General features: G+C 47.1%; 1 protein-coding gene across 2 annotated transcripts in view; it reads left to right on the top strand.

Annotated features, from left to right (window-relative positions):
* Positions 1–24,168, top strand: part of LOC112238411 (slit homolog 3 protein) — a 442,088-nt gene that overhangs the window by 365,504 nt on the left and 52,416 nt on the right. For both annotated transcript variants that reach the window (XM_042325880.1, XM_042325879.1), the window contains 4 exons: positions 4,697–4,860; positions 12,450–12,574; positions 19,999–20,096; positions 21,233–21,372. In XM_042325880.1, coding sequence (XP_042181814.1) covers positions 4,697–4,860; positions 12,450–12,574; positions 19,999–20,096; positions 21,233–21,372 — 527 coding nt within the window. The remainder of the gene's footprint in view (positions 1–4,696; positions 4,861–12,449; positions 12,575–19,998; positions 20,097–21,232; positions 21,373–24,168) is intronic.

Below are 24,168 nucleotides of genomic sequence, written 5' to 3' on the forward strand. Positions count from 1 at the left end.
TATGGCCTTCCTGTAGCATCGGGTGGTGTAGGTGTCCTGGAGGGCAGGTAGCTTGCCCCCGGTGATGCATTGTGCAGACCTCACTACCCTCTGGAGAGCCTTACGGTAGAGGGCGGTGCAGTTGCCATACCAGGCGGTGATACAGCCCGCCAGGATGCTCTCGATTGTGCATCTGTAGAAGTTTGTGAGTGCTTTTGGTGACAAGCCGAATTTCTTCAGCCTCCTGAGGTTGAAGAGGCGCTGCTGCGCCTTCTTCACGATGCTGTCTGTGTGAGTGGACCAATTCAGTTTGTCTGTGATGTGTATGCCGAGGAACTTAAAACTTGCTACCCTCTCCACTACTGTTCCATCGATGTGGATGGGGGTGTTCCCTCTGCTGTTTCCTGAAGTCCACAATCATCTCCTTAGTTTTGTTGACGTTGAGTGTGAGGTTATTTTCCTGACACCACACTCCGAGGGCCCTCACCTCCTCCCTGTAGGCCGTCTCGTCGTTGTTGGTAATCAAGCCTACCACTGTTGTGTCGTCCGCAAACTTGATGATTGAGTTGGAGGCGTGCGTGGCCACGCAGTCGTGGGTGAACAGGGAGTACAGGAGAGGGCTCAGAACGCACCCTTGTGGGGCCCCAGTGTTGAGGATCAGCGGGGAGGAGATGTTGTTGCCTACCCTCACCACCTGGGGGCGGCCCGTCAGGAAGTCCAGTACCCAGTTGCACAGGGCAGGGTCGAGACCCAGGGTCTCGAGCTTGATGACGAGCTTGGAGGGTACTATGGTGTTGAATGCCGAGCTGTAGTCGATGAACAGCATTCTCACATAGGTATTCCTCTTGTCCAGATGGGTTAGGGCAGTGTGCAGTGTGGTTGAGATTGCATCGTCTGTGGACCTATTTGGGCGGTAAGCAAATTGGAGTGGGTCTAGGGTGTCAGGTAGGGTGGAGGTGATATGGTCCTTGACTAGTCTCTCAAAGCACTTCATGATGACGGAAGTGAGTGCTACAGGGCGGTAGTCGTTTAGCTCAGTTACCTTAGCTTTCTTGGGAACAGGAACAATGGTGGCCCTCTTGAAGCATGTGGGAACAGCAGACTGGTATAGGGATTGATTGAATATGTCCGTAAACACACCAGCCAGCTGGTCTGCGCATGCTCTGAGGGCGCGGCTGGGGATGCCGTCTGGGCCTGCAGCCTTGCGAGGGTTAACACGTTTAAATGTCTTACTCACCTCGGCTGCAGTGAAGGAGAGACCGCATGTTTTCGTTGCAGGCCGTGTCAGTGGCACTGTATTGTCCTCAAAGCGGGCAAAAAAGTTATTTAGTCTGCCTGGGAGCAAGACATCCTGGTCCGTGACTGGGCTGGATTTCTTCCTGTAGTCCGTGATTGACTGTAGACCCTGCCACATGCCTCTTGTGTCTGAGCCGTTGAATTGAGATTCTACTTTGTCTCTGTACTGGCGCTTAACTTGTTTGATAGCCTTGCGGAGGGAATAGCTGCACTGTTTGTATTCAGTCATGTCACCAGACACCTTGCCCTGATTAAAAGCAGTGGTTCGCGCTTTCAGTTTCATACGAATGCTGCCATCAATCCACGGTTTCTGGTTTGGGAATGTTTTAATCGTTGCTATGGGAACGACATCTTCAACGCACGTTCTAATGAACTCGCACACCGAATCAGCGTATTCGTCAATGTTGTTGTCTGACGCAATACGAAACATCTCCCAGTCCACGTGATGGAAGCAGTCTTGGAGTGTGGAGTCAGCTTGGTCGGACCAGCGTTGGACAGACCTCAGCGTGGGAGCCTCTTGTTTTAGTTTCTGTCTGTAGGCAGGGATCAACAAAATGGAGTCGTGTTCAGCTTTTCCGAAAGGGGGCGGGGCAGGGCCTTATATGCGTCGCGGAAGTTAGAGTAACAATGATCCAGGGTCTTTCCACCCCTGGTTGCGCAATCGATATGCTGATAAAATTTAGGGAGTCTTGTTTTCAGATTAGCCTTGTTAAAATCCCCAGCTACAATGAATGCAGCCTCCGGATAAATCGTTTCCAGTTTGCAGAGAGTTAAATAAAGTTTGTTCAGAGCCATCGATGTGTCTGCTTGGGGGGGATATATACGGCTGTGATTATAATCGAAGAGAATTCTCTTGGTAGATAATGCGGTCTACATTTGATTGTGAGGAATTCTAAATCTGGTGATCAGAAGGATTTGAGTTCCTGTATGTTTCTTTCATCACACCATGTCACGTTGGCCATAAGGCATACGCCCCCCCCCTCTTCTTACCAGAAAGATGTTTGTTTCTGTCGGCGCGATGCGTGGAGAAACCCGCTGGCTGCACCGCTTCGGATAGCGTCTCTCCAGTGAGCCATGTTTCCGTGAAGCAGAGAACGTTACAGTCTCTGATGTCCCTCTGGAATGCTACCCTTGCTCGGATTTCATCAACCTTGTTGTCAAGAGAGTGGACATTGGCAAGAAGAATGCTAGGGAGTGGTGCACGGTGTGCCCGTCTCCGGAGTCTGACCAGAAGACCGCTTCGCTTCCCTCTTTTTCTGAGTCGTTTTTTTGGGTCGCTGCATGGAATCCACTCCGTTGTCCTGGTTGTAAGGCAGAACACAGGATCCGCGTCGCGAAAAACATATTCTTGGTCGTACTGATGGTGAGTTGACGCTGATCTTATATTCAGTAGTTCTTCTCGACTGTATGTAATGAAACCTAAGATGACCTGGGGTACCAATGTAAGAAATAACACGTAAAAAAAACAAAAAACTGCATAGTTGCCTAGGAACGGGAAGCGAGGCGGCCATCTCTGTCGGCGCCGGAGCAGTTTAGTCACCTCAACTTGATACATTTCCACATTATTTATTACAATATTTAGTTGACATTTAGGGTTTAGTGAATGATTTGTCCCAAATACAATGCTTTTAGTTTTAGAAATATTTAGGGCTAATGTATTCCTTGCCACCCACTCTGAAGCTTACTGCAGCTCGTTGTTAAGTGTTGCATTAATTTCAGTTGCTGTAGTAGCTGACGTGTATAGGGTTGAGTCATCTGCATACGTAGACACTCTGGCTTCACTCAGTCAGTGGCTTGTCCTTAGTAAAACATTTCATTGAAAATGCAATTCACCAAAATCAGTTGTGGGACATGTGGAACAATTTAAGCACGACAAAGCCACAGGAATGAGCCAGACAAGATGAAGGAATTTGGAAAACTTATTTTGATCATCTATATAGAAACATCCCATAATAAGACTTACAACAGAACCAATTAGAAATGAAAGAAAAGTTGAACGTCCTTGAATCAGTCATTAAAAACAACCAAAATCCATTAAATTACCCAATAACCCAACAATAATTAAATGAAAAGCTCAAATCTATAAAACCAAAGAAGGCTTGTGGTCTAGATAACATCAGAAATGAAATGCTGAAAAACAGCACACCTGAGTTGCAAAATGCTGTTTTTAAATTGTTCAACGTGGTTTTAACTTCTGGCTGCTTCCCTGATGTCTGGAACCAGGGGCTCATCTCAGCTATTTCAATAAAGTGGAGACAAATCAATCCCCAATAATTACAGGGGAATTTGAGTAAACAGCAACTTGAGAAGGGTTTTCTTACACTAATTAATAAACACGTCCACCACTAAAAAGAGGGCAAAATCTTTGCTTGATTTATTGACTTTAAAAAAGCATTTGATTCTATTTGGCACAAAGGGCTATTCTCCAAAGTGGGCTTGGTGGTAAGGTAAGGACTTAATAAAATGTATGGACACAGAAAACAAGTGAACAGAATTCTTTTCACAACGTCAAAGTGTGAGACAAGGCTGCAGTTTGAGTCCAAATCTTTTCAACATTTATATCAATGAATTAGCAGACATGTTGGACCATTCTGCAGCCCCAGGACTCACACTATTTGACACAGAGGTGAAATACCTGCTATATACTAATGACTTGGTACTTTCATCACCAACCATAGAAGGTCTTCAACAGAACCTTAACATTCTAGAGCAATTGCTATCTGGACCTAAACAGAGAATATGAATTGGCTGATTATCTCTACTATGTCAGAGATACGAAGCAGAGACAGATCCTTACCAAGTACAGGCTGAGTGACCACCAATTGGCAATAGAAAGCAGCAGACATAAAAAGACATGGCTACCAAAAGAGGAGCGTGTATGTGGTCACTGCACGACATGGGAGGTGGAAACAGAGACACACTTTCTCCTTTACTGTGAGAAATATTCTTCACCAAGTGATTCATTATTCACATTACTACATTTATTACACATTTTAACTTATTACATCCAGAGGAAAAACAATAAATACTCATGGGTGAAGGAGCAATGGTAGTGGTATGGGTGGTAATGGTAATGATAGAAGTTTAGTGATGGTGCTATTATTCTTTATTCTTTATCATTTTCTTACAATGTATATTGTATACATTGTAGCTTTGGCAATATTGACGCAATGTTTTTCATGCCAATAAAGCAGCTTGAATTTGAAAAATTGAATTTGAGAGAGTGACAGGGGGAGAGAGAGAGTGACAGGGAGAGAGAGAGAGAGAGAGAGAGAGTGACAGGGGGAGAGAGAGAGAAAGAGAGGGAGAGAGTGAGGGGAGGAGAGGGAGAGAGAGCGAGAGAGAGAGAGAGAGAGAGAGAGAGAGAGAGAGAGATATGTGACCACTAGGTGTATAATTCCTGTATTTTGTTGTCCTCCAGGGCTCTGGGTGCCAACCCCCTGTATTGTAACTGTGACCTGCGCTGGCTGTCTCAGTGGGTGAAGGCTGGCTTCAAGGAGCCTGGCATCGCCCGCTGTTCTGGGCCACCTGACATGGCCGACCGCCTGCTGCTCACCACACCGCTCAACCGCTTCCAGTGCAAAGGTGAGCAACAACACTGGCTGTGATATCTCCATCCTCTTTTGCTCTCCTCTCCCCCATCTTCTGCTCTGTTGCCCTGCTTCTGCTTTCTTTGTACCTCTCTCTCTCTTTCTCCTAATCTCCTTTCCTCTTCCTCCCTCTCCCCCTCTTCTCCTTTCCTCTTCCTCTCTCTCCCCCTCTCCTCTCCTCTTCTCTTCTTCCCCCTTTCCTCTTCCTCTCTCTCCCCTCTCCTCTTCTCCTCTTCCCCCTTCCCTCTTCCTCTCTCTCCCCCTCTTCTCCTTTCCTTTCCTCTTCCTCCCTCTCCCCCTCTTCTCCTCTCCTTTTCCTTTTCCTCTCTCCTCTTCTCCTCTTCCCCTTCCCTCTTGCTCTCTCTCCCCCTCTTCTCCTTTCCTTTCCTCTTCCTCCCTCTCCCCCTCTTCTCCTTTCCTTTTCCTTTTCCTCTCTCCTCTTCTCCTCTTCTCCTTTCCTCTTCCTCTCTCTCCCCCTCTTCTCATTTCCTTTCCTCTTCCTCCCTCTCCCCCTCTTCTCCTTTCCTTTTCCTTTTCCTCTCTCCTCTTCTCCTCTTCTCCTTTCCTCTTCCTCTCTCTCCCCCTCTTCTCATTTCCTTTCCTCTTCCTCCCTCTCCCCCTCTTCTCCTTTCCTTTTCCTTTTCCTCTCTCCTCTTCTCCTCTTCTCCTTTCCTTCCCTCTTCCTCCCTCTCCCCCTCTTCTCCTTTCCTTTTCCTTTTCCTCTCTCCTTTTCTCCTCCTCTCCTTTCCTCTTCCTCCCTCTCCCCCTCTTCTCCTTTCCTTTTCCTTTTCCTCTCTCCTTTTCTCCTCCTCTCCTTTCCTCTTCCTCCCTCTCCCCCTCTTCTCCTTTCCTTTTCCTTTTCCTCTCTCCTTTTCTCCTCCTCTCCTTTCCTCTTCCTCTCTCTCCCTCTCTCCTTTTCTCCTCATCACCTTTCCGCTTCCTCTCTCTCCCCCTCTCCTCTTCTCCTTTCCTTTCCTCTTCCTCTCTCTCCCCTCTCCTCTTCTCCTCTTCCCCCTTCCCTCTTCCTCTCTCTCCCCCTCTTCTCCTTTCCTTTCCTCTTCCTCCCTCTCCCCCTCTTCTCCTCTCCTTTTCCTTTTCCTCTCTCCTCTTCTCCTCTTCCCCTTCCCTCTTGCTCTCTCTCCCCCTCTTCTCCTTTCCTTTCCTCTTCCTCCCTCTCCCCCTCTTCTCCTTTCCTTTTCCTTTTCCTCTCTCCTCTTCTCCTCTTCTCCTTTCCTTTCCTCTTCCTCCCTCTCCCCCTCTTCTCCTTTCCTTTTCCTTTTCCTCTCTCCTCTTCTCCTCTTCTCCTTTCCTTCCCTCTTCCTCCCTCTCCCCCTCTTCTCCTTTCCTTTTCCTTTTCCTCTCTCCTTTTCTCCTCCTCTCCTTTCCTCTTCCTCCCTCTCCCCCTCTTCTCCTTTCCTTTTCCTTTTCCTCTCTCCTTTTCTCCTCCTCTCCTTTCCTCTTCCTCTCTCTCCCCCTCTTCTCCTCTCCTTTCCTCTTCCTCTCTCTCCCTCTCTCCTTTTCTCCTCATCACCTTTCCGCTTCCTCTCTCTCCCCCTCTCCTCTTCTCCTTTCTTCCCTCTTCCTCTCTCTCCCCCTCTTCTCCTTTCCTTTCCTCTTCCTCCCTCTCCCCCTCTTCTCCTTTCCTTTTCCTCTCTCCTCTTCTCCTCCTCTCCTTTCCTCTTCCTCTCTCTCCCTCTTCTCCTTTCCTCTTCCTCTCTCTCCCTCTTCTCCTTTCCTTTTCCTTTTCCTCTCTCCTCTTCTCCTCCTTTCCTTTCCTCTTCCTCCCTCTCTCCCTCTTCTCCTTTCCTTTCCTCTTCCTCCCTCTCCCCCTCTTCTCCTTTTCTTTTCCTCTTCCTCTCTCTCCCCCTCTTCTCATTTCCTTTCCTCTTCCTCCCTCTCCCCCTCTTCTCATTTCCTTTTCCTTTTCCTCTCTCCTCTTCTCCTCCTTTCCTTTCCTCTTCCTCCCTCTCTCCCTCTTCTCCTTTCCTTTCCTCTTCCTCCCTCTCCCCCTCTTCTCCTTTTCTTTTCCTCTTCCTCTCTCTCCCTCTCTTCTCATTTCCTTTTCCTTTTCCTCTCTCCTCTTCTCCTCCTTTCCTTTCCTCTTCCTCCCTCTCTCCCTCTTCTCCTTTCCTTTCCTCTTCCTCCCTCTCCCCCTCTTCTCCTTTTCTTTTCCTCTTCCTCTCTCTCCCCCTCTTCTCATTTCCTTTCCTCTTCCTCCCTCTCCCCCTCTTCTCCTTTTCTTTTCCTCTTCCTCTCTCTCCCCCTCTTCTCATTTCCTTTCCTCTTCCTCCCTCTCCCCCTCTTCTCCTTTCCTTTTCCTTTTCCTCTCTCCTTTTCTCCTCCTCTCCTTTCCTCTTCCTCTCTCTCCTTTTCTCCTCATCACCTTTCCGCTTCCTCTCTCTCCCCCTCTCCTCTTCTCCTTTCTTCCCTCTTCCTCTCTCTCCCCCTCTTCTCCTTTCCTTTCCTCTTCCTCCCTCTCCCCCTCTTCTCCTTTCCTTTTCCTCTCTCCTCTTCTCCTCCTCTCCTTTCCTCTTCCTCTCTCTCCCTCTTCTCCTTTCCTTTTCCTTTTCCTCTCTCCTCTTCTCCTCCTTTCCTTTCCTCTTCCTCCCTCTCCCCCTCTTCTCCTTTTCTTTTCCTCTTCCTCTCTCTCCCCCTCTTCTCATTTCCTTTCCTCTTCCTCCCTCTCCCCCTCTTCTCATTTCCTTTTCCTTTTCCTCTCTCCTCTTCTCCTCCTTTCCTTTCCTCTTCCTCCCTCTCTCCCTCTTCTCCTTTCCTTTCCTCTTCCTCCCTCTCCCCCTCTTCTCCTTTTCTTTTCCTCTTCCTCTCTCTCTCCTCTTCTCCTTTCCTTTCCTCTTCCTCCCTCTCCCCCTCTTCTCCTTTCCTTTTCCTTTTCCTCTCTCCTCTTCTCCTCTTCTCCTTTCCTTTCCTCTTCCTCCCTCTCCCCCTCTTCTCCTTTTCTTTTCCTCTTCCTCTCTCTCTCCTCTTCTCCTTTCCTTTCCTCTTCCTCCCTCTCCCCCTCTTCTCCTTTCCTTTTCCTCTTCTCCTCTTCTCCTTTCCTTTCCTCTTCCTCCCTCTCCCCCTTCTCCTTTTCTTTTCCTCTTCCTCTCTCTCTCCTCTTCTCCTTTCCTTTCCTCTTCCTCCCTCTCCCCCTCTTCTCCTTTCCTTTTCCTTTTCCTCTCTCCTCTTCTCCTCCTCTCCTTTCCTTTTCCTTTTCCTCTCTCCTCTTCTCCTCCTCTCCTTTCCTTTTCCTCTCTCCTCTTCTCCTCCTCTCCTTTCCTTTTCCTTTTCCTCTCTCCTCTTCTCCTCCTCTCCTTTTCCTTTTCTCTCTCCTCTTCTCCTCCTCTCCTTTCCTTTTCCTTTTCCTCTCTCCTCTTCTCCTCCTCTCCTTTTCCTTTTCCTCTCTCCTCTTCTCCTCCTCTCCTTTCCTCTTGCTCTCTCTCCCCCTCTTCTCCTTTCCTTTTCCTTTTCCTTTTCCTCTCTCCTCTTCTCCTCCTCTCCTTTCCTTTTCCTTTTCCTCTCTCCTCTTCTCCTCCTCTCCTTTTCCTTTTCCTCTCTCCTCTTCTCCTCCTCTCCTTTCCTTTTCCTTTTCCTCTCTCCTCTTCTCCTCCTCTCCTTTTCCTTTTCCTCTCTCCTCTTCTCCTCCTCTCCTTTCCTCTTGCTCTCTCTCCCCCTCTTCTCCTCTCCTTTTCCTTTTCCTCTCTCCTCTTCTCCTCTTCCCCCTTCCCTCTTGCTCTCTCTCCCCCTCTTCTCCTTTCCTTTCCTCTTCCTCTCTCTCCCCCTCTTCTCCTTTCCTTTTCCTTTTCCTCTCTCCTCTTCTCCTCTTCTCCTTTCCTTTCCTCTTCCTCTCTCTCCCCCTCTTCTCCTTTCCTTTCCTCTTCCTCTCTCTCCCCCTCTTCTCCTTTCCTTTCCTCTTCCTCCCTCTCTCCTTTTCTCCTTTCCTTTTCCTTTTCCTCTCTCCTCTTCTCCTCTTCCCCTTCCCTCTTGCTCTCTCCCTCTCTCCTTTCTCCTCATCACCTTTCCGCTTCCTCTCTCTCCCTCTCTCCTCTTCTCCTCCTCTCCTTTCCTCTTCCTCTCTCTCCCTCTCTCCTTTTCTCCTCATCACCTTTCCGCTTCCTCTCTCTCCCCCTCTCCTCTTCTCCTTTCCTTTCCTCTTCCTCTCTCTCCCCCTCTCCTCTTCTCCTCTTCCCCCTTCCCTCTTGCTCTCTCTCCCCCTCTTCTCCTTTCCTTTCCTCTTCCTCTCTCCTCTTCTCCTCTTCCCCCTTCCCTCTTGCTCTCTCTCCCCCTCTTCTCCTTTCCTTTCCTCTTCCTCTCTCTCCCCCTCTTCTCCTTTCCTTTCCTCTTCCTCCCTCTCCCCCTCTTCTCCTTTCCTTTTCCTTTTCCTCTCTCCTCTTCTCCTCTTCTCCTTTCCTCTTCCTCTCTCTCCCTCTTCTCCTTTCCTTTCCTCTTCCTCCCTCTCCCCCTCTTCTCCTTTCCTTTCCTCTTCCTCCCTCTCCCCCTCTTCTCCTTTCCTTTCCTCTTCCTCTCTCTCCCTCTTCTCCTTTCCTTTCCTCTTCCTCCCTCTCCCCCTCTTCTCCTTTCCTTTTCCTTTTCCTCTCTCCTCTTCTCCTCCTCTCCTTTCCTCTTCCTCTCTCTCCCTCTCTCCTTTTCTCCTCATCACCTTTCCGCTTCCTCTCTCTCCCTCTCTCCTCTTCTCCTCCTCTCCTTTCCTCTTCCTCTCTCTCCTCTCTCCTTTTCTCCTCATCACCTTTCCGCTTCCTCTCTCTCCCCCTCTCCTCTTCTCCTTTCCTTTCCTCTTCCTCTCTCTCCCCCTCTCCTCTTCTCCTCTTCCCCCTTCCCTCTTGCTCTCTCTCCCCCTCTTCTCCTTTCCTTTCCTCTTCCTCTCTCTCCCTCTCTCCTTTTCTCCTCATCACCTTTCCGCTTCCTCTCTCTCCCCCTCTCCTCTTCTCCTTTCTTCCCTCTTCCTCTCTCTCCCCCTCTCCTCTTCTCCTCTTCCCCCTTCCCTCTTGCTCTCTCTCCCCCTCTTCTCCTTTCCTTTCCTCTTCCTCTCTCTCCCTCTCTCCTTTTCTCCTCATCACCTTTCCGCTTCCTCTCTCTCCCCCTCTCCTCTTCTCCTTTCCTTTCCTCTTCCTCTCTCTCCCCCTCTCCTCTTCTCCTCTTCCCCCTTCCCTCTTCCTCTCTCCTCTTCTCCTCTTCCCCCTTCCCTCTTGCTCTCTCTCCCCCTCTTCTCCTTTCCTTTTCCTTTTCCTCTCTCTCCCCCTCTTCTCCTTTCCTTTCCTTTTCCTCTCTCCTCTTCTCCTCTTCTCCTTTCCTTCCCTCTTCCTCCCTCTCCCCCTCTTCTCCTTTCCTTTCCTCTTCCTCCCTCTCCCCCTCTTCTCCTTTCCTTTTCCTTTTCCTCTCTCCTTTTCTCCTCTTCTCCTTTCCTCTTCCTCTCTCTCCCTCTCTCCTTTTCTCCTCATCACCTTTCCGCTTCCTCTCTCTCCCCCTCTTCTCCTTTCCTTTTCCTTTTCCTCTCTCCTCTTCTCCTCTTCTCCTTTCCTTCCCTCTTCCTCCCTCTCCCCCTCTTCTCCTTTCCTTTCCTCTTCCTCCCTCTCCCCCTCTTCTCCTTTCCTTTTCCTTTTCCTCTCTCCTCTTCTCCTCCTCTCCTTTCCTCTTCCTCTCTCTCCCTCTCTCCTTTTCTCCTCATCACCTTTCCGCTTCCTCTCTCTCCCTCTCTCCTCTTCTCCTCCTCTCCTTTCCTCTTCCTCTCTCTCCCTCTCTCCTTTTCTCCTCATCACCTTTCCGCTCCCTCTCTCTCCCCCTCTCCTCTTCTCCTTTCCTTTCCTCTTCCTCTCTCTCCCCCTCTCCTCTTCTCCTCTTCCCCCTTCCCTCTTGCTCTCTCTCCCCCTCTTCTCCTTTCCTTTCCTCTTCCTCTCTCTCCCTCTCTCCTTTTCTCCTCATCACCTTTCCGCTTCCTCTCTCTCCCCCTCTCCTCTTCTCCTTTCTTCCCTCTTCCTCTCTCTCCCCCTCTCCTCTTCTCCTCTTCCCCCTTCCCTCTTGCTCTCTCTCCCCCTCTTCTCCTTTCCTTTCCTCTTCCTCTCTCTCCCTCTCTCCTTTTCTCCTCATCACCTTTCCACTTCCTCTCTCTCCCCCTCTCCTCTTCTCCTTTCCTTTCCTCTTCCTCTCTCTCCCCCTCTCTCCTCTTCTCCTCTTCCCCTTCCCTCTTGCTCTCTCTCCCCCTCTTCTCCTTTCCTTTCCTCTTCCTCCCTCTCCCCCTCATCTCCTTTCCTTTTCCTTTTCCTCTCTCCTCTTCTCCTCCTCTCCTTTCCTCTTCCTCTCTCTCCCTCTCTCCTTTTCTCCTCATCACCTTTCCGCTTCCTCTCTCTCCCCCTCTCCTCTTCTCCTTTCCTTTCCTCTTCCTCTCTCTCCCCCTCTCCTCTTCTCCTCTTCCCCCTTCCCTCTTCCTCTCTCTCCCCCTCTTCTCCTTTCCTTTCCTCTTCCTCTCTATCCCTCTCTCCTCTTCTCCTTTCCTTCCTCTTCCTCTCTCTCCCCCCCTCTCCTCTTCTCCTTTCCTTTCCTCTTCCTCTCTCTCCCCCTCTCCTCTTCTCCTCTTCCCCCTTCCCTCTTGCTCTCTCTCCCCTCTTCTCCTTTCCTTCCCTCTTCCTCCCTCTCCCCCTCTTCTCCTTTCCTTTCCTCTTCCTCCCTCTCCCCCTCTTCTCCTTTCCTTTTCCTCTCTCCTCTTCTCCTCCTCTCCTTTCCTCTTCCTCTCTCTCCCCCTCTCCTTTTCTCCTCCTCTCCTTTCCTCCTCCTCTCTCTCCCCCTCTCTCCTCTTCCCCCTTCCCTCTTCCTCTCTCTCCCCCTCTTCTCCTTTCCTTTCCTCTTCCTCCCTCTCCCCCTCTTCTCCTTTCCTTTTCCTCTCTCCTCTTCTCCTCCTCTCCTTTCCGCTTCCTCTCTCTCCCCCTCTCCTTTTCTCCTCCTCTCCTTTCCTCTTCCTCTCTCTCCCCCTCTCTCCTCTCATCTCCTTCCCTCTTCCTCTCTCTCCCTTTCTCCTTTTCTCTTCCTCTCTTCTTCTTCTCTCTTTTTCTTCTCCTCATCTCCTTTCCTCTTCCTCTCTTTCCACCTCTCCTCTCGTCCTCTGCTCCTTTCCCCCTCTCCTCTCCTTTCCTCTTCCTCTCCTCCCTCTCCACCTCTACTCCTCTCCTTTATTCTTCCTCTCCTTCTCATCTCGCCCTCTACACCTTTCCTCCTCTCCTCTTCTCCTGCTCTTTCTTTCCTCCCTCTCCTCTCCCTTCTTCTCCTCTACCCTCTCCTCCTCTCTGTATCTACCTGTACCGGGGAATGAACCCAGCTGTCACATATTTCTGCCCTCTGTAACCACACATGCCAATTAACATTGATCTGGGATTTATCTGAGATTAAGGCAGATGAAGGTTTTATAAATGTAGATAAGAAGTATCTTTAAATACTGCTGAGAGAAGGAATTAGTGAAATTGCTTAGTGTGACTCTTTCTTCTTTAATCTCTCCCTTGCTCTCTGTTTCTGACTCTGTCATTCTATCTCTCTTTCTCTCACCCTCTCTCTCTCTCTCTCTCTCTCTCTCTCTCTCAGGCCCAGTTGATCTGAATCTGATGTTGAAGTGTGCACCCTGTCTGGCCGGCCCCTGTCTGAACAATGGCACATGTGCCAGCGATGTGTCTGGCTCCTACCATTGCACCTGTCCCTTTGGCTACAAAGTGAGTGGATTTAAACACACACACACGCACACACACACACACACACACACACACGCACGCACACACACACACACACACACACACACACACACACACAAACACACAAACACACACACACACACACACACACACACACACACAACCACAGCCCCACTTAAACGGTTCCACATGTTAGCGGTTTGTCATCGTATGCATAGCCCCAGTGTATTAGCCTCTCCTGTTCTCTTACATGCATAATGCATCTTACTTTGCTATCTCAACCAATGTGGAAATGATTACAACAGTTAGTTTGGCTGTAAGTATTGAATGGGGATTGAAAAGGTTTACAATAAAGTTCTCTCAGAGGGTGGACGTAGAGTGTGTGTGTGTCTGCGTGTGTGCCTACATGTGTGTGTAGGTTTTGTCCCCTCCCCCACTGTGTTGTGTGCTGCTGATGTGGCCTCGTGAGCCTGTTGTTTGGCTGTGGGATTCTTGTCAGTATCCTGCTCCACAGACGCAGATAACAGCTTAACCTCCTGCCTGCTTCAGGGCCAAAGCCCATGGCCTCTTTTTAAATCAAATCTTTGCTCCCAAGGTCAATTTGTGTGTCAGTGTTGGCCCCGGTGTCTCTGGGTATGCACCTCTCTTTGGGTCTTTGCGATTATTCCTGCCTATTCAGAGGTGTGTGTACGTGCATGTGTGCTTTTCTCCGTTGTCCTCTGCTGGGCTTAAATGTAATTGAAATGTGGAGAATGAATCGCGGACCGAGAGAGAGGGAAACAGAGTGAAAACAAGAAACAAGCGTCCGTGTGGTGTCTGTCATCAGAGGAAGTGGGTATTAAGGGTCATTAGGGTCATGATTCTTGAATGCTGCAATACTGTACCTGTACCTCTCCTCCAGTGATTCACTAATCTAATGCCTCTCCAAGGCATTCCTGGTCCATCACCAAACATTTCTGTAAAAACCCAACGATAAAGCCTTGCATACTATATTTTGTTGTTGTTTTGTGCTGAAGGCAAAGTGTTCTCATTTTGAACCATTTCATGTGTCTGAAGGTAGAACTCCGCCTCCCCGGCAGGCCCCCGAGAGCAAATACGGGACACCTATAGGCCTACCGCTGGCCAATCAGATAGCTCAGATCACCGTGTCCGTGGTTTCCTTGAGCCATAGACTGTGAAAAGAACCCTAGAACGCGGTTGATACTGTGTGATGTGTAAAACCATGATTAGAAAGAGACTCGGCGAATACAGCAAAGAGCTGCTGTTTTTATGAGTAAGTTCATGTTTAAGTTGTTATTCAGCATTAACAACACTTTGTTTAACACTTATAAACCATCAAATGCACGTTCTCCCTACTTCCACTCACCCTACAACCATTACTGCAGCTGTAATGAATGAGTATTGCAAAGTGTTCCAATAAGCTTCCGTTGTTATTATAAGCTGAATGTAGTTTTTAATAGAGGAATATTTCACTTTTTGTGGTCATGAATTGGTGCATGAGGCAGAAATAATGCAGTGTGACTTGAGTTTCGCCACCAGCTGGAAGACTGTCTCCCCTTTTCTCAGCGGAGGGAGGGAGAGCGGAGGGACGGAGAGCGGAGGGAGGGAGAGCGGAGGGAGAGCGGAGGGAGGGAGAGTGGAGGGAGAGCGGAGGGACGGAGAGCGGAGGGAGGGAGAGCGGAGGGAGGGAGAGCGGAGGGAGGGAGAGCGGAGGGAGGGAGAGAGGAGGGGAGGGAGGGAGAGCGGAGGGAGGGAGAGCGGAGGGACGGAGATTGCGGAGGGAGGGAGAGCGGAGGGACGGAGAGCGGAGGGAGGGAGAGCGGAGGGACGGAGAGCGGAGGGACGGAGAGCGGAGGGAGGGAGAGCGGAGGAAACGGAGAGCGGAGGGAGGGAGAGCAGAGGGACGGAGAGCGGAGGGAGGGAGAGCGGAGGGAGGGAGAGCGGAGGGAGGGAGAGCGGAGGGAGGGAGAGCGGCGGGACGGAGAGCGGAGGGAGGGAGAGCGGAGGGAGGGAGAGCGGAGGGATGGAGAGCGGAGGGAGGGAGAGCGGAGGGAGGGAGAGCGGAGGGAGGGAGAGCGGAGGGAGAGCGGAGGGAGGGAGAGTGGAGGGAGAGCGGAGGGACGGAGAGCGGAGGGAGGGAGAGCGGAGGGAGGGAGAGCGGAGGGAGGGAGAGCGGAGGGAGGGAGAGAGGAGGGAGGGAGAGCGGAGGGAGGGAGGGAGAGAGAGCGGAGGGACGGTGAGTCGGGTGAGAGGAAGCCTCACCACTGCTCCTCCCTCCCCTCAGATTGACCATCAGATGCAGGCCATCCCAAAAAATATTAAGCTCACTCAGCTGTCCCTCACAAGTAATACAACAAATGATATATTACCAGTGTGATCATATACCTACATTGTTTAAATATAATTCCTAATTGGTCTGAGCAAAATAACATTGGCAGGGCAATTCAAGCATAGCCAATATGTAAGTGATAAATGCAGACATTCTGTGCATTACCTTGGAAATAATGGACTGGTCTATAACCAGTATATGCAGTGGTAATGTATTGGGCCTATAGTCTACTGCATAAACCTCATTGCTCCAGAACTGTGTTTAATTGGTTAATGTTGCATAGGCTTACGCTTTTAAGCCATGTTTTAAAAAATCTGAGCGGCAGATCTCAGCTTGAATATTGACTAAGAAAGTGATCTTGATCTTGAATCAGAAAAGGTTGGTGACCACTGCTCTACTCAGACACAGTCTCACACCTCTCCCTCTCTCTCGATTTTAATTTCAATTTAAGGGCTTTATTGGCATGGGAAACATATGTATACATTGCTAAAGCAAGTGAACTAGGTAATAAACAAAAGTCAAATTAACAATAAAAACTGACAGTGAACATTACACTCACAGAAGTTCCAAAATAATATAGACATTACACATTATGTGCAAATTATGTGCAAATAGTACAAAAGGGAAAATAAATAAACATAAATATTGATTGTATTTACAATGGTGTTTGTTCTTCACTGGTTGCCCCTTTCTTGTGGCAACAGGTCACAAATCTTGCTGCTGTGATGGCACACTTTGGAATTTCACCCAGTAGATATGGGAGTTTATCAAAATTGTATTTGTTTTTGAATTCTTTGTGGATCTGTGTAATCTGAGGGAAATATGTGTTTCTCATATGGTCATACATTTGGCAGGTTAGGAAGTGCAGCTCAGTTTCCACCTCATTTTGTGGGCAGTGTGTACATAGCATGTCTTCTCTAAAGAGCCAGGTCTGCCTATGGCGGCGTTTCTCAATTATAGGATTCCAGTTTGCAATTTTTTTTTGATAATTCTTTCCAATGTGTCAAGTAATTATCTTTTAGTTTTCTCGATATTTGGTTTTGTCTAATTGTGTTGCTGTCCTGGGGCTCTGTGGGGTATGTTTGTGAACAGCGCCCCAGGACCAGCTTTGCTTAGGGACTCTTCTCCAGGTTCATCTCTCTGTAGGTGATGGCTTTGTTATGGAAGGTTTGGGAATCGCTTCCTTTTAGGTGGTTGTAGAATTGAACAGCTCTTTTCTGGATTTTGATCATTAGCTGGTATCAACCTAATTCTGCTCTGCATGTATTATTTTGTATTTTACCTTGTGCACAGAGGATATTTTTGTAGAATTCTGCATGCAGAGTGTCAATTTGGTGTTTGTCCCATTTTGTGAATTCTTGGTTGGTGAGCGGACCCCAGACCTCACAATCATGAAGGGCAATGGGTTCTGTAACTGATTCAATTATTTTTAGCTAGATCCTAATTGGTATGTCAAGTTTTATGTTCCTTTTTATGGCATAGAAGGCCCTTGCCTTGTCTCTCAGATCGTTCACAGCTTTGTGGAAGTTACCTGTGGCGCTGATGTTTAGGCCGAGGTATGTATAGATGTTTGTGTGCTCTAGGGCAATGGTGTCTAGATGGAATTTATATTTGGGGTCGTGGCAACTGGACGTTATTTGTAACACCATTATTTTTTGTCTTACTGAGATGTACTGTCAGGGTTCAGGTCTGACATAATCTGTCCAGAAGATCTAGGTGCTGCTGTAAGCCCTCCTTGGTTGGGGACAGAAGCACCAGATCATCCGCAAACAGTAGACATTTGACTTCATATTCTAGTAGGGTGAGGCCGGGTGCTGCCGACTCTTCTTGTGCCCTCTCCAATTCGTTGATATATATGTTGAAGAGGTTGGGGCTTAAACTGCATCCCTGTCTCACCCACGGCCCTGTGGAAAGAAATGTATGTTGTTTTTTTTACAATTTAAACTGCATACTTGTTGTTTGTGTACATGGATTTTATAAGGTTGTATGTTTTTCCCCCAAGACCACTTTCCATCAGTTAGCAGATATAGCAGATACTCATGCCAAATTGAGTCAAAGGCTTTTTTTAATTCAACAAAGCATAAGAAGACTTTGCCTTTGTTTTGGTATGTTTGTTTGTCAATTAGGGTGTGCAGGGTGAATACGTGGTCTGTTGTACAGTAATTTGGTAAAAAGCCAATTTGACATTTGCTCAGTACATTATTTTCACTGAGGAAATGAACGAGTCTGCTGTTAATGATAATGCAGAGGATTTTCCCAAGGTTGCTGTTGACGCATATCCCACGGTAGTTATTGGTGTCAAATTTGTCTCCATTTTTGTGGATTGGGGTGATATAAAAAAATATAAAAAAATATTGGAGAGGTGGTTTACCCATATATCTCCATTTTGGATAGATAACTCTTTGTGTTGTTTTTGTTTAGTGTTTTCCAGTATTCCCAGAAGTGGTTAGAGTCTATGGATTTTTCAATTACATAGAGCTGATTTCTGACCTGCTATTCCTTCTTTTTCCATAGTTTCTGGATTCACCATAGTGAAGGTGTAGGCTCAGGTTTCCTGGGTCTCTATGTTTTTGATTGGACAGGTTTCTCAATTTCTTTCTTAGGTTTTTGCATTCTTCATCAAACCATTTGTCATTGTTGTTCATTTCTTCAGTTTTCCATTTGAAATATTTAGATTTGCTAGGGAAGCTGAGAGGTCAAATATACTGTTTAGGTTTTCTACTGCCAAGTTTACACCTTTGTCGCGATACGAAACCTTCAGCCCGCCCCTTGGCCGGCAGCGGGGTGCTAGAGGTGGTTAGCGTCCCGTTCCCTGGATTGGACAGGGCACTATAGATACTTCAGGTTATCTCGGTATAACCAGGACCGCTCGCGTAGCCCTGCCTCTCTTTATATATCGATACGTTGTCCGCGTAGAGAGGTCTTTTGCCTTGTCACTCTCAACGGTCTAGCTCTAGCTGGGATGTGTGAACCCCACCTTTATCCTCTAGACTCCTTTTACACCACTAATGGATCCTTGAGTTGTTATTAAGCACTAGTCCTACCAGTCTCTGTATGATTTCCCTGTGGTTGAGTATTTCCCCTCTGTGATGTATCTAGTTTAAAGTGTGAAGACCTTTAGTCAACTTAGTCTCACTACTCTGCCCGTCGGCTATGTATCGTTTGGAAAATAAAACTTAGATAGATCGATAAGACAATTAAATGAATCACTACTGGACACACCTTCCTCCTTGTCTTTTAATGGTAACTCATTCTGTCATAGAGCATTGATCCCCGTTTCCAGTGTCCCGGTAGCGGGGAGTGTCAGAGTTGTTATCTCCCGTGCCGTTAACTGTCTTGAGAGAACCTTTTACTCTATACAAAATAAGAGTACCGTTTATTTTTGAAAACACTCTTGTTGTTTGTCTTTTACAATCAAACACACTTCAAAATACACAATTTGTTACTCGGTCACACACAGCGTTAATCAAAAACATGCAAATGACTTAATGCTCTTTCCAGCCTGGTACAATGATAACACTTATCTCTATATTAAATGCTTATAATAGTTCTTTAATTAGCTTTGAGAGATGACGGGGAGACCCACGAGATCAGGAGTAGAGTTTCAATCGGTCAGAGTTCTTTGAGAATTTAGTTAAGTAGCGACTCCCCTCTACTGGCTGAGAGGTTGAACTAGAGTCGGTGGTTTACTAAATTTAGAGATTCAAGTTTGGACTGGATGAGAGGACCCGTTGGTGATCCCTTGCCCCAATGGAATATCAAAGAGTCTGTAACACGCAACGAGGCCGAGGTTCTGAGACACACACACCTGGTCAATATGCTTACAGGGTCAATTCAGATAACCATAGGTATAAACAAGAGATCAACTAAAGGACTAGAGTGACTCTCAGTCCCGTTGAACTACCGCAGCGTCCGTGGCACGCTACGAGGCTGAGGTTCTGAGACACGCACCTGGTCAATATGCTTACAGGGTCAATTCAGATAACCATAGGTATAAACAAGAGATCAACTAAAGGACTAGAGTGACTCTCAGTCCCGTTGAACTACCGCAGCATCCGTGGCACGCTACGAGGCTGAGGTTCTGAGACACACGCACCTGGTCAATATGCGACAAAACAGCTGTTCAATAGTTAAACGGTATATTGGAAAGTCACTTCTCAGATCCAACAAGTTAGAATCTTTAAGTAATTTGAGTCAGGTGTCAATTTACCCGAAGTCAAATGGTTGTCTAAATGAATTCAGATTTCAAGAAGTCAGCGCCAAAGTAATGGCAAATGTCTCTTTATATACATTTTGATTCTCTGCACCCGATCCGCTGCTCCTCCCATTCCCTCAGAGCAGAGAGGGTGATGACATATCTTACAACAGGAAATACTTTTCTTACAGTGCATATATGGGCCTCTGTTTATGACAGAGCCCTTACTCTATCAGCAATGAGTCTAACAGCTGTTCCCATTCAGAGGTGTCACTTGAGGCAGAGGGTGATTCTTCCTGACACCAGTCAGGTTCAATAGTTGGTTGGCTGGTGCCTTCTTCTGGTGGCTTTTCCCAATCCGGTATTTCGGTAGGCGAGGTCATCTCTGTCTCTACCCTTGGTAGAGAGGCAGGGGAAGAGGACCAGGAGGTAGATCCATTTGGCGTTTTACTACACCTTCTCTATTACAGTGGAACATTTTGTCCTGGAAATTGTCTGAAAGGGATTGATTTGTTGTTTCCTAATTGTTTTTTGGTAGGTTTCCACACTACTTTCCTTCCAGCTATAGCATTTCTTAATATGGGTGTGAGGTTCTTGTCTAGTTCTGACATTTAGGTTGCTACAGACTAGTACATGTCCCTGGGCCTGGAAATGATTGATTTTCCCCTCCAGGATGGAGAAGCTGTCTTCATTAACGTATGGGGATTATAGTGGGGGGATATAGGTAGCACACAGAGGACATTTTTCTCTGCTGAGATCATTTATTTTTGAATTTGTAGCCAAATGTAAAATGTTCCTGTTTTGATTTATTTATTTATTTATTTATTTAGTAAGGTCTGCTAGCATACCCCCTGAGTCTCTTCTTTGTTTCACACCCCTCTCTCTCTTCCCCTCCCTCGCTCCTCCCTTCCTCCCTTCCAGGGACAGAACTGTGAGATATCCATCAACGCCTGCATCAGTTTCCCCTGTGCCAATGGAGGGACCTGCCACGTGATCCCAGGCCAAGAGGACCAGTTCAGGTACCCACTACCCACTACCCACTACTCTCTCCACACACCACACAGAGAGGCCGTCTGAAATGGCACACTATTCCCTATATAGGGGGGCAGACAGAGGAGTAACATGCAGGCAGCAGTGTTGTTCCAGTGTGTGAGTGACTCTGTGAGAACCCATGGTCCATGCTGGTGTTGTTCCTCATCAGGCTTGGGGCCAGACTACTGCCACACTCTCCTCTCTTTCATAGCTCACGGTTCGGCCTTTAAACACCAATCAACCAACCCTAGCTGTCTGTCTCATCAATGATCCACATGTCGGATCTCTCCTCAGCCTTTTGATATAGCAGATTAAGGCCTTATACAGCATGACCTCACTACAAAGCCTGTATCTGTTCTAGCTATGCACCGACACAAAGGTTCATCTCCTTGAGTCACTATGATGTCACTCTTTCCAGGGGTTGCAACCTTGAGGCCTCTTACAGGAGCTTTGTATATCCCCTCTCTACTTACAGCCCCCAGTCAGTCCCTCTGGAGAACTGCTAAAGGACATCACAATCGCTCATATCCTCAGGGTCATGTTGAATCAGAAGCCGCTGGCCTTAAAAGAACAACAGGCGTTTGATAAAGCTACTCGTCTCACTAGTGACGCTTATCTCTCCTTGCTCTGCTGAGAGCCTGTCCACCACGCCGCACCCATGATGCCAACCCTGTGCCACCCCTCCCGCACAGCACAGCCAGGCCAGCTAGGGAAGGCGGGCATAACAGACAAGAGAGAGAGAGACAGAGCTAGTGTGATGCCAGAGTTAAGCGGTCTACCGATTCCACACGACATTTAGTTATTAAAGCTTGATGAATGCTCTTCCACATAGGATCTTACAGGGACACACGTCTAATTGGAGTTATTGAATTCACAGACAGACCTGATTACATTACATTTCAAATGTCACTGGAGTTCTACCCTTGTTGTTATTCAAATTCAAGTGCAGGTCTTAGGCTTTCAAAGGGCATTAGTCCTTAATAGATGGGCCAGGGCCACAGAGCAGAGGGCATCTGGAGCGTGAATTTGAAGTGAAGTGGAATGAAACCCAGTACACTTCCATGACTCTGGCAGTGTCCTAACTAACTATCTGTGACTGCTATCCTGTCTCTCTCCTCCCAAGCTGTATGTGTCCTCCTGGGTACGAGGGTCTGCAGTGTGAGGTGAATCCTGACGATTGTGAGGACAATGACTGTGAGAACAACTCTACCTGTGTGGACAGCATAAACAACTATACCTGCTTCTGCCCCCCAAACTTCATAGGTATGATACACATTTTTTCAAAATGTTGAATAGACATGCAGACAAATGAATTCATGCAGAGAGTGGAATATAGCCTACTACTAGCCTCATAATAAAAAAATACATTGATGTTATTTGGCAGGTCACAGATCTGCTCTCGAGAACAATTCTATGTGGGTGGGTTGGGATACGAAGAAAAATCTGTCCTGATGTCGGGTATCGGGTGGGGCTCAGAATTGATGTGGCAGTGGAGGGTGGGAGGCAGTTACAGTAGCATTTTTTATTCTACTGTAATATACTTATTATGCTACTGTAATAAACTTCTTATCCTACTATAATAAAGTTCTTATCCTTATCCTACTGTAATACACTTCTTATGTTAGTGTAATACACTTCTTATGTCAGTGTAATACACTTCTTATGTTGGTGTAATACACTTCTTATGATAGTGTAATACACTTCTTATCCTGCTGTAATACACTTCTTATGTTGCTGTAATACACTTCTTATGTTAGTTTAATACATTTCTTATCCTACTGTAATACACTTCTTATCCTACTGTAATACACGTCTTATCCTACTGTAATACACTTCTTATGCTACTATAAAAAATGTCCTATCCTACTCTAATACACTTCTTATCCTACTGTAATATACTTCTTATCCTACTGTAGTACACTTCTTATGCTACTGTAATACACTTCTTATGCTACTGTAATACACATCTTATGCTACTGTAATACACGTCTTATTCTAGTGTAATACACTTATTATGCTACTGTAATAAGCTTCTTATCCTACTGTAATACACTTCCTATCCTACTGTAATACACTTCTTATGTTAGTGTAGTACACTTCTTGTGTTACTGTAATACACTTCTTATGTTGCTGTAATACACTTCTTATGTTCGTGTAATACACTTCTTATGTTACTGTAATGCACTTCTTATGTCAGTGTAATACACCTCTTATGTTGTTGTAATACACTTCTTATGTTACTGTAATATACTTCTTATCCTACTGTAATACACTTCTTATGTTACTGTAATACACTTCATATGTTACTGTAATATACTTCTTATCCTACTGTAATACACTTCCTATCCTACTGTAATACACTTCTTATCCTACTGTAATACACTTCTTATGCTACTATTAAAAAAAACTTCCTATCCTACTCTAATACACATCTTATCCTACTGTAATATACTTCTTATCCTACTGTAGTACACTTCTTATGCTACTGTAATACACTTGTTATGCTACTGTAATACACTTCTTATCCTAGTGTAATACACTTCTTATCCTACTGTAAACACTTCTTATTCTACTCTAATACACTTCTTATGCTACTGTGATATACTACTTATGTTACTGTAAGCCACTACTTATGCTACTGTAATATACCACTTATGCTACTGTAGTACACTTCTTATGCTACTGTACACTTTTTATTTTACTCTAATACACTTCTTATGCTACTGTAATAAACTACTTATGGTACTGTAATACATTTATGCTACTCTAATACACTTCCTATGTTACTGTAATACACTATTTATGTTACTGTAATACACTTCTTATGTTAGTGTAATACACTTATTATGCTACTGTAATAAGCTTCTTATCCTACTGTAATACGCTTCTTATCCTGCTGTAATACACTTCTTATGTTAGTGTAGTACACTTCTTGTGTTACTGTAATACACTTCTTATGTTAGTGTAATACACTTCTTGTGTTACTGTAATACACTTCTTATGTTAGTGTAATACACTTCTTATGCTACTGTAATAAGCTTCTTATCCTACTGTAATACACTTCTTATCCTGCTGTAATACACTTCTTATGTTAGTGTAGTACACTTCTTGTGTTACTGTAATACACTTCTTATGTTAGTGTAATACACAAGTGGGGGGGGGGTCCCTGCTGCCTGCTGCCTGCAGCCCTGCACAGTCCAGTGAGTTCAGCCCAAGCACAGTGCAGTTCTGAGTGCAACCAGCCAGTATTGGCCAGGCTCTCTCTGCAGTGCGCATGTGGGGCAGCAGCTGCGGGCATCTCCTCAGTGAGGCATCATGGGCAGTCGCCGCCATCACCTGCCCGTCACAAGGAAGGGAGGGTGCTGATCTGAGCAGCTGCTCCACGCGCACCAACCCTGTCATTACCACCGCATGCCTTGTAGGCCTGGCCGTGCCACGTCCTTCCCAGGCCCAGCCTCCCCTGGGACCAGAGCACAGAACACAGAGGGTCTATGGTCTAATGGGGCTTGAGGCTGGCAGCAGAGAGGCAGCCAGTAGAGCGACACCCTGCCAGCCAGCCTGCCACACACAGCTAATCCCCCAGTGTGGGCATGTGGGCCCCTGGGCCAGCGGCTTGCAGCTCACGCGGCCATGTGAAGAAGCGGTCACAGGCTGGCTCCGGGGGAAGTCCACAGGCTAACCCAGCAATTAGACGTCTGTGTGCTCCAGAGACAAATCTAAGACTGTGACTACATGGTGTAGACTAGAGAGCCTGTGGACATGGACCATTAGACTAGAGAGAGAAAGCATCTTGCTGGCCTGTAGACCAGGACCATTAGACTAGAGAGAGAAAGCATCTTGCTGGCCTGTGGACCAGGACCATTAGACTAGAGAGAGAAAGCATCTTGCTGGCCTGTAGACCAGGACCATTAGACTAGAGAGAGAAAGCATCTTGCTGGCCTGTGGACCAGGACCATTAGACTAGAGAGAGAAAGCATCTTGCTGGCCTGTGGACCAGGACCATTAGACTAGAGAGAGAAAGCATCTTGCTGGCCTGTGGACCAGGAACATTAGACTAGA

Source organism: Oncorhynchus tshawytscha, linkage group LG08 (assembly GCF_018296145.1).
Source record: "Oncorhynchus tshawytscha isolate Ot180627B linkage group LG08, Otsh_v2.0, whole genome shotgun sequence".
Classification (NCBI taxonomy): Eukaryota; Metazoa; Chordata; class Actinopteri; order Salmoniformes; family Salmonidae; genus Oncorhynchus; species Oncorhynchus tshawytscha.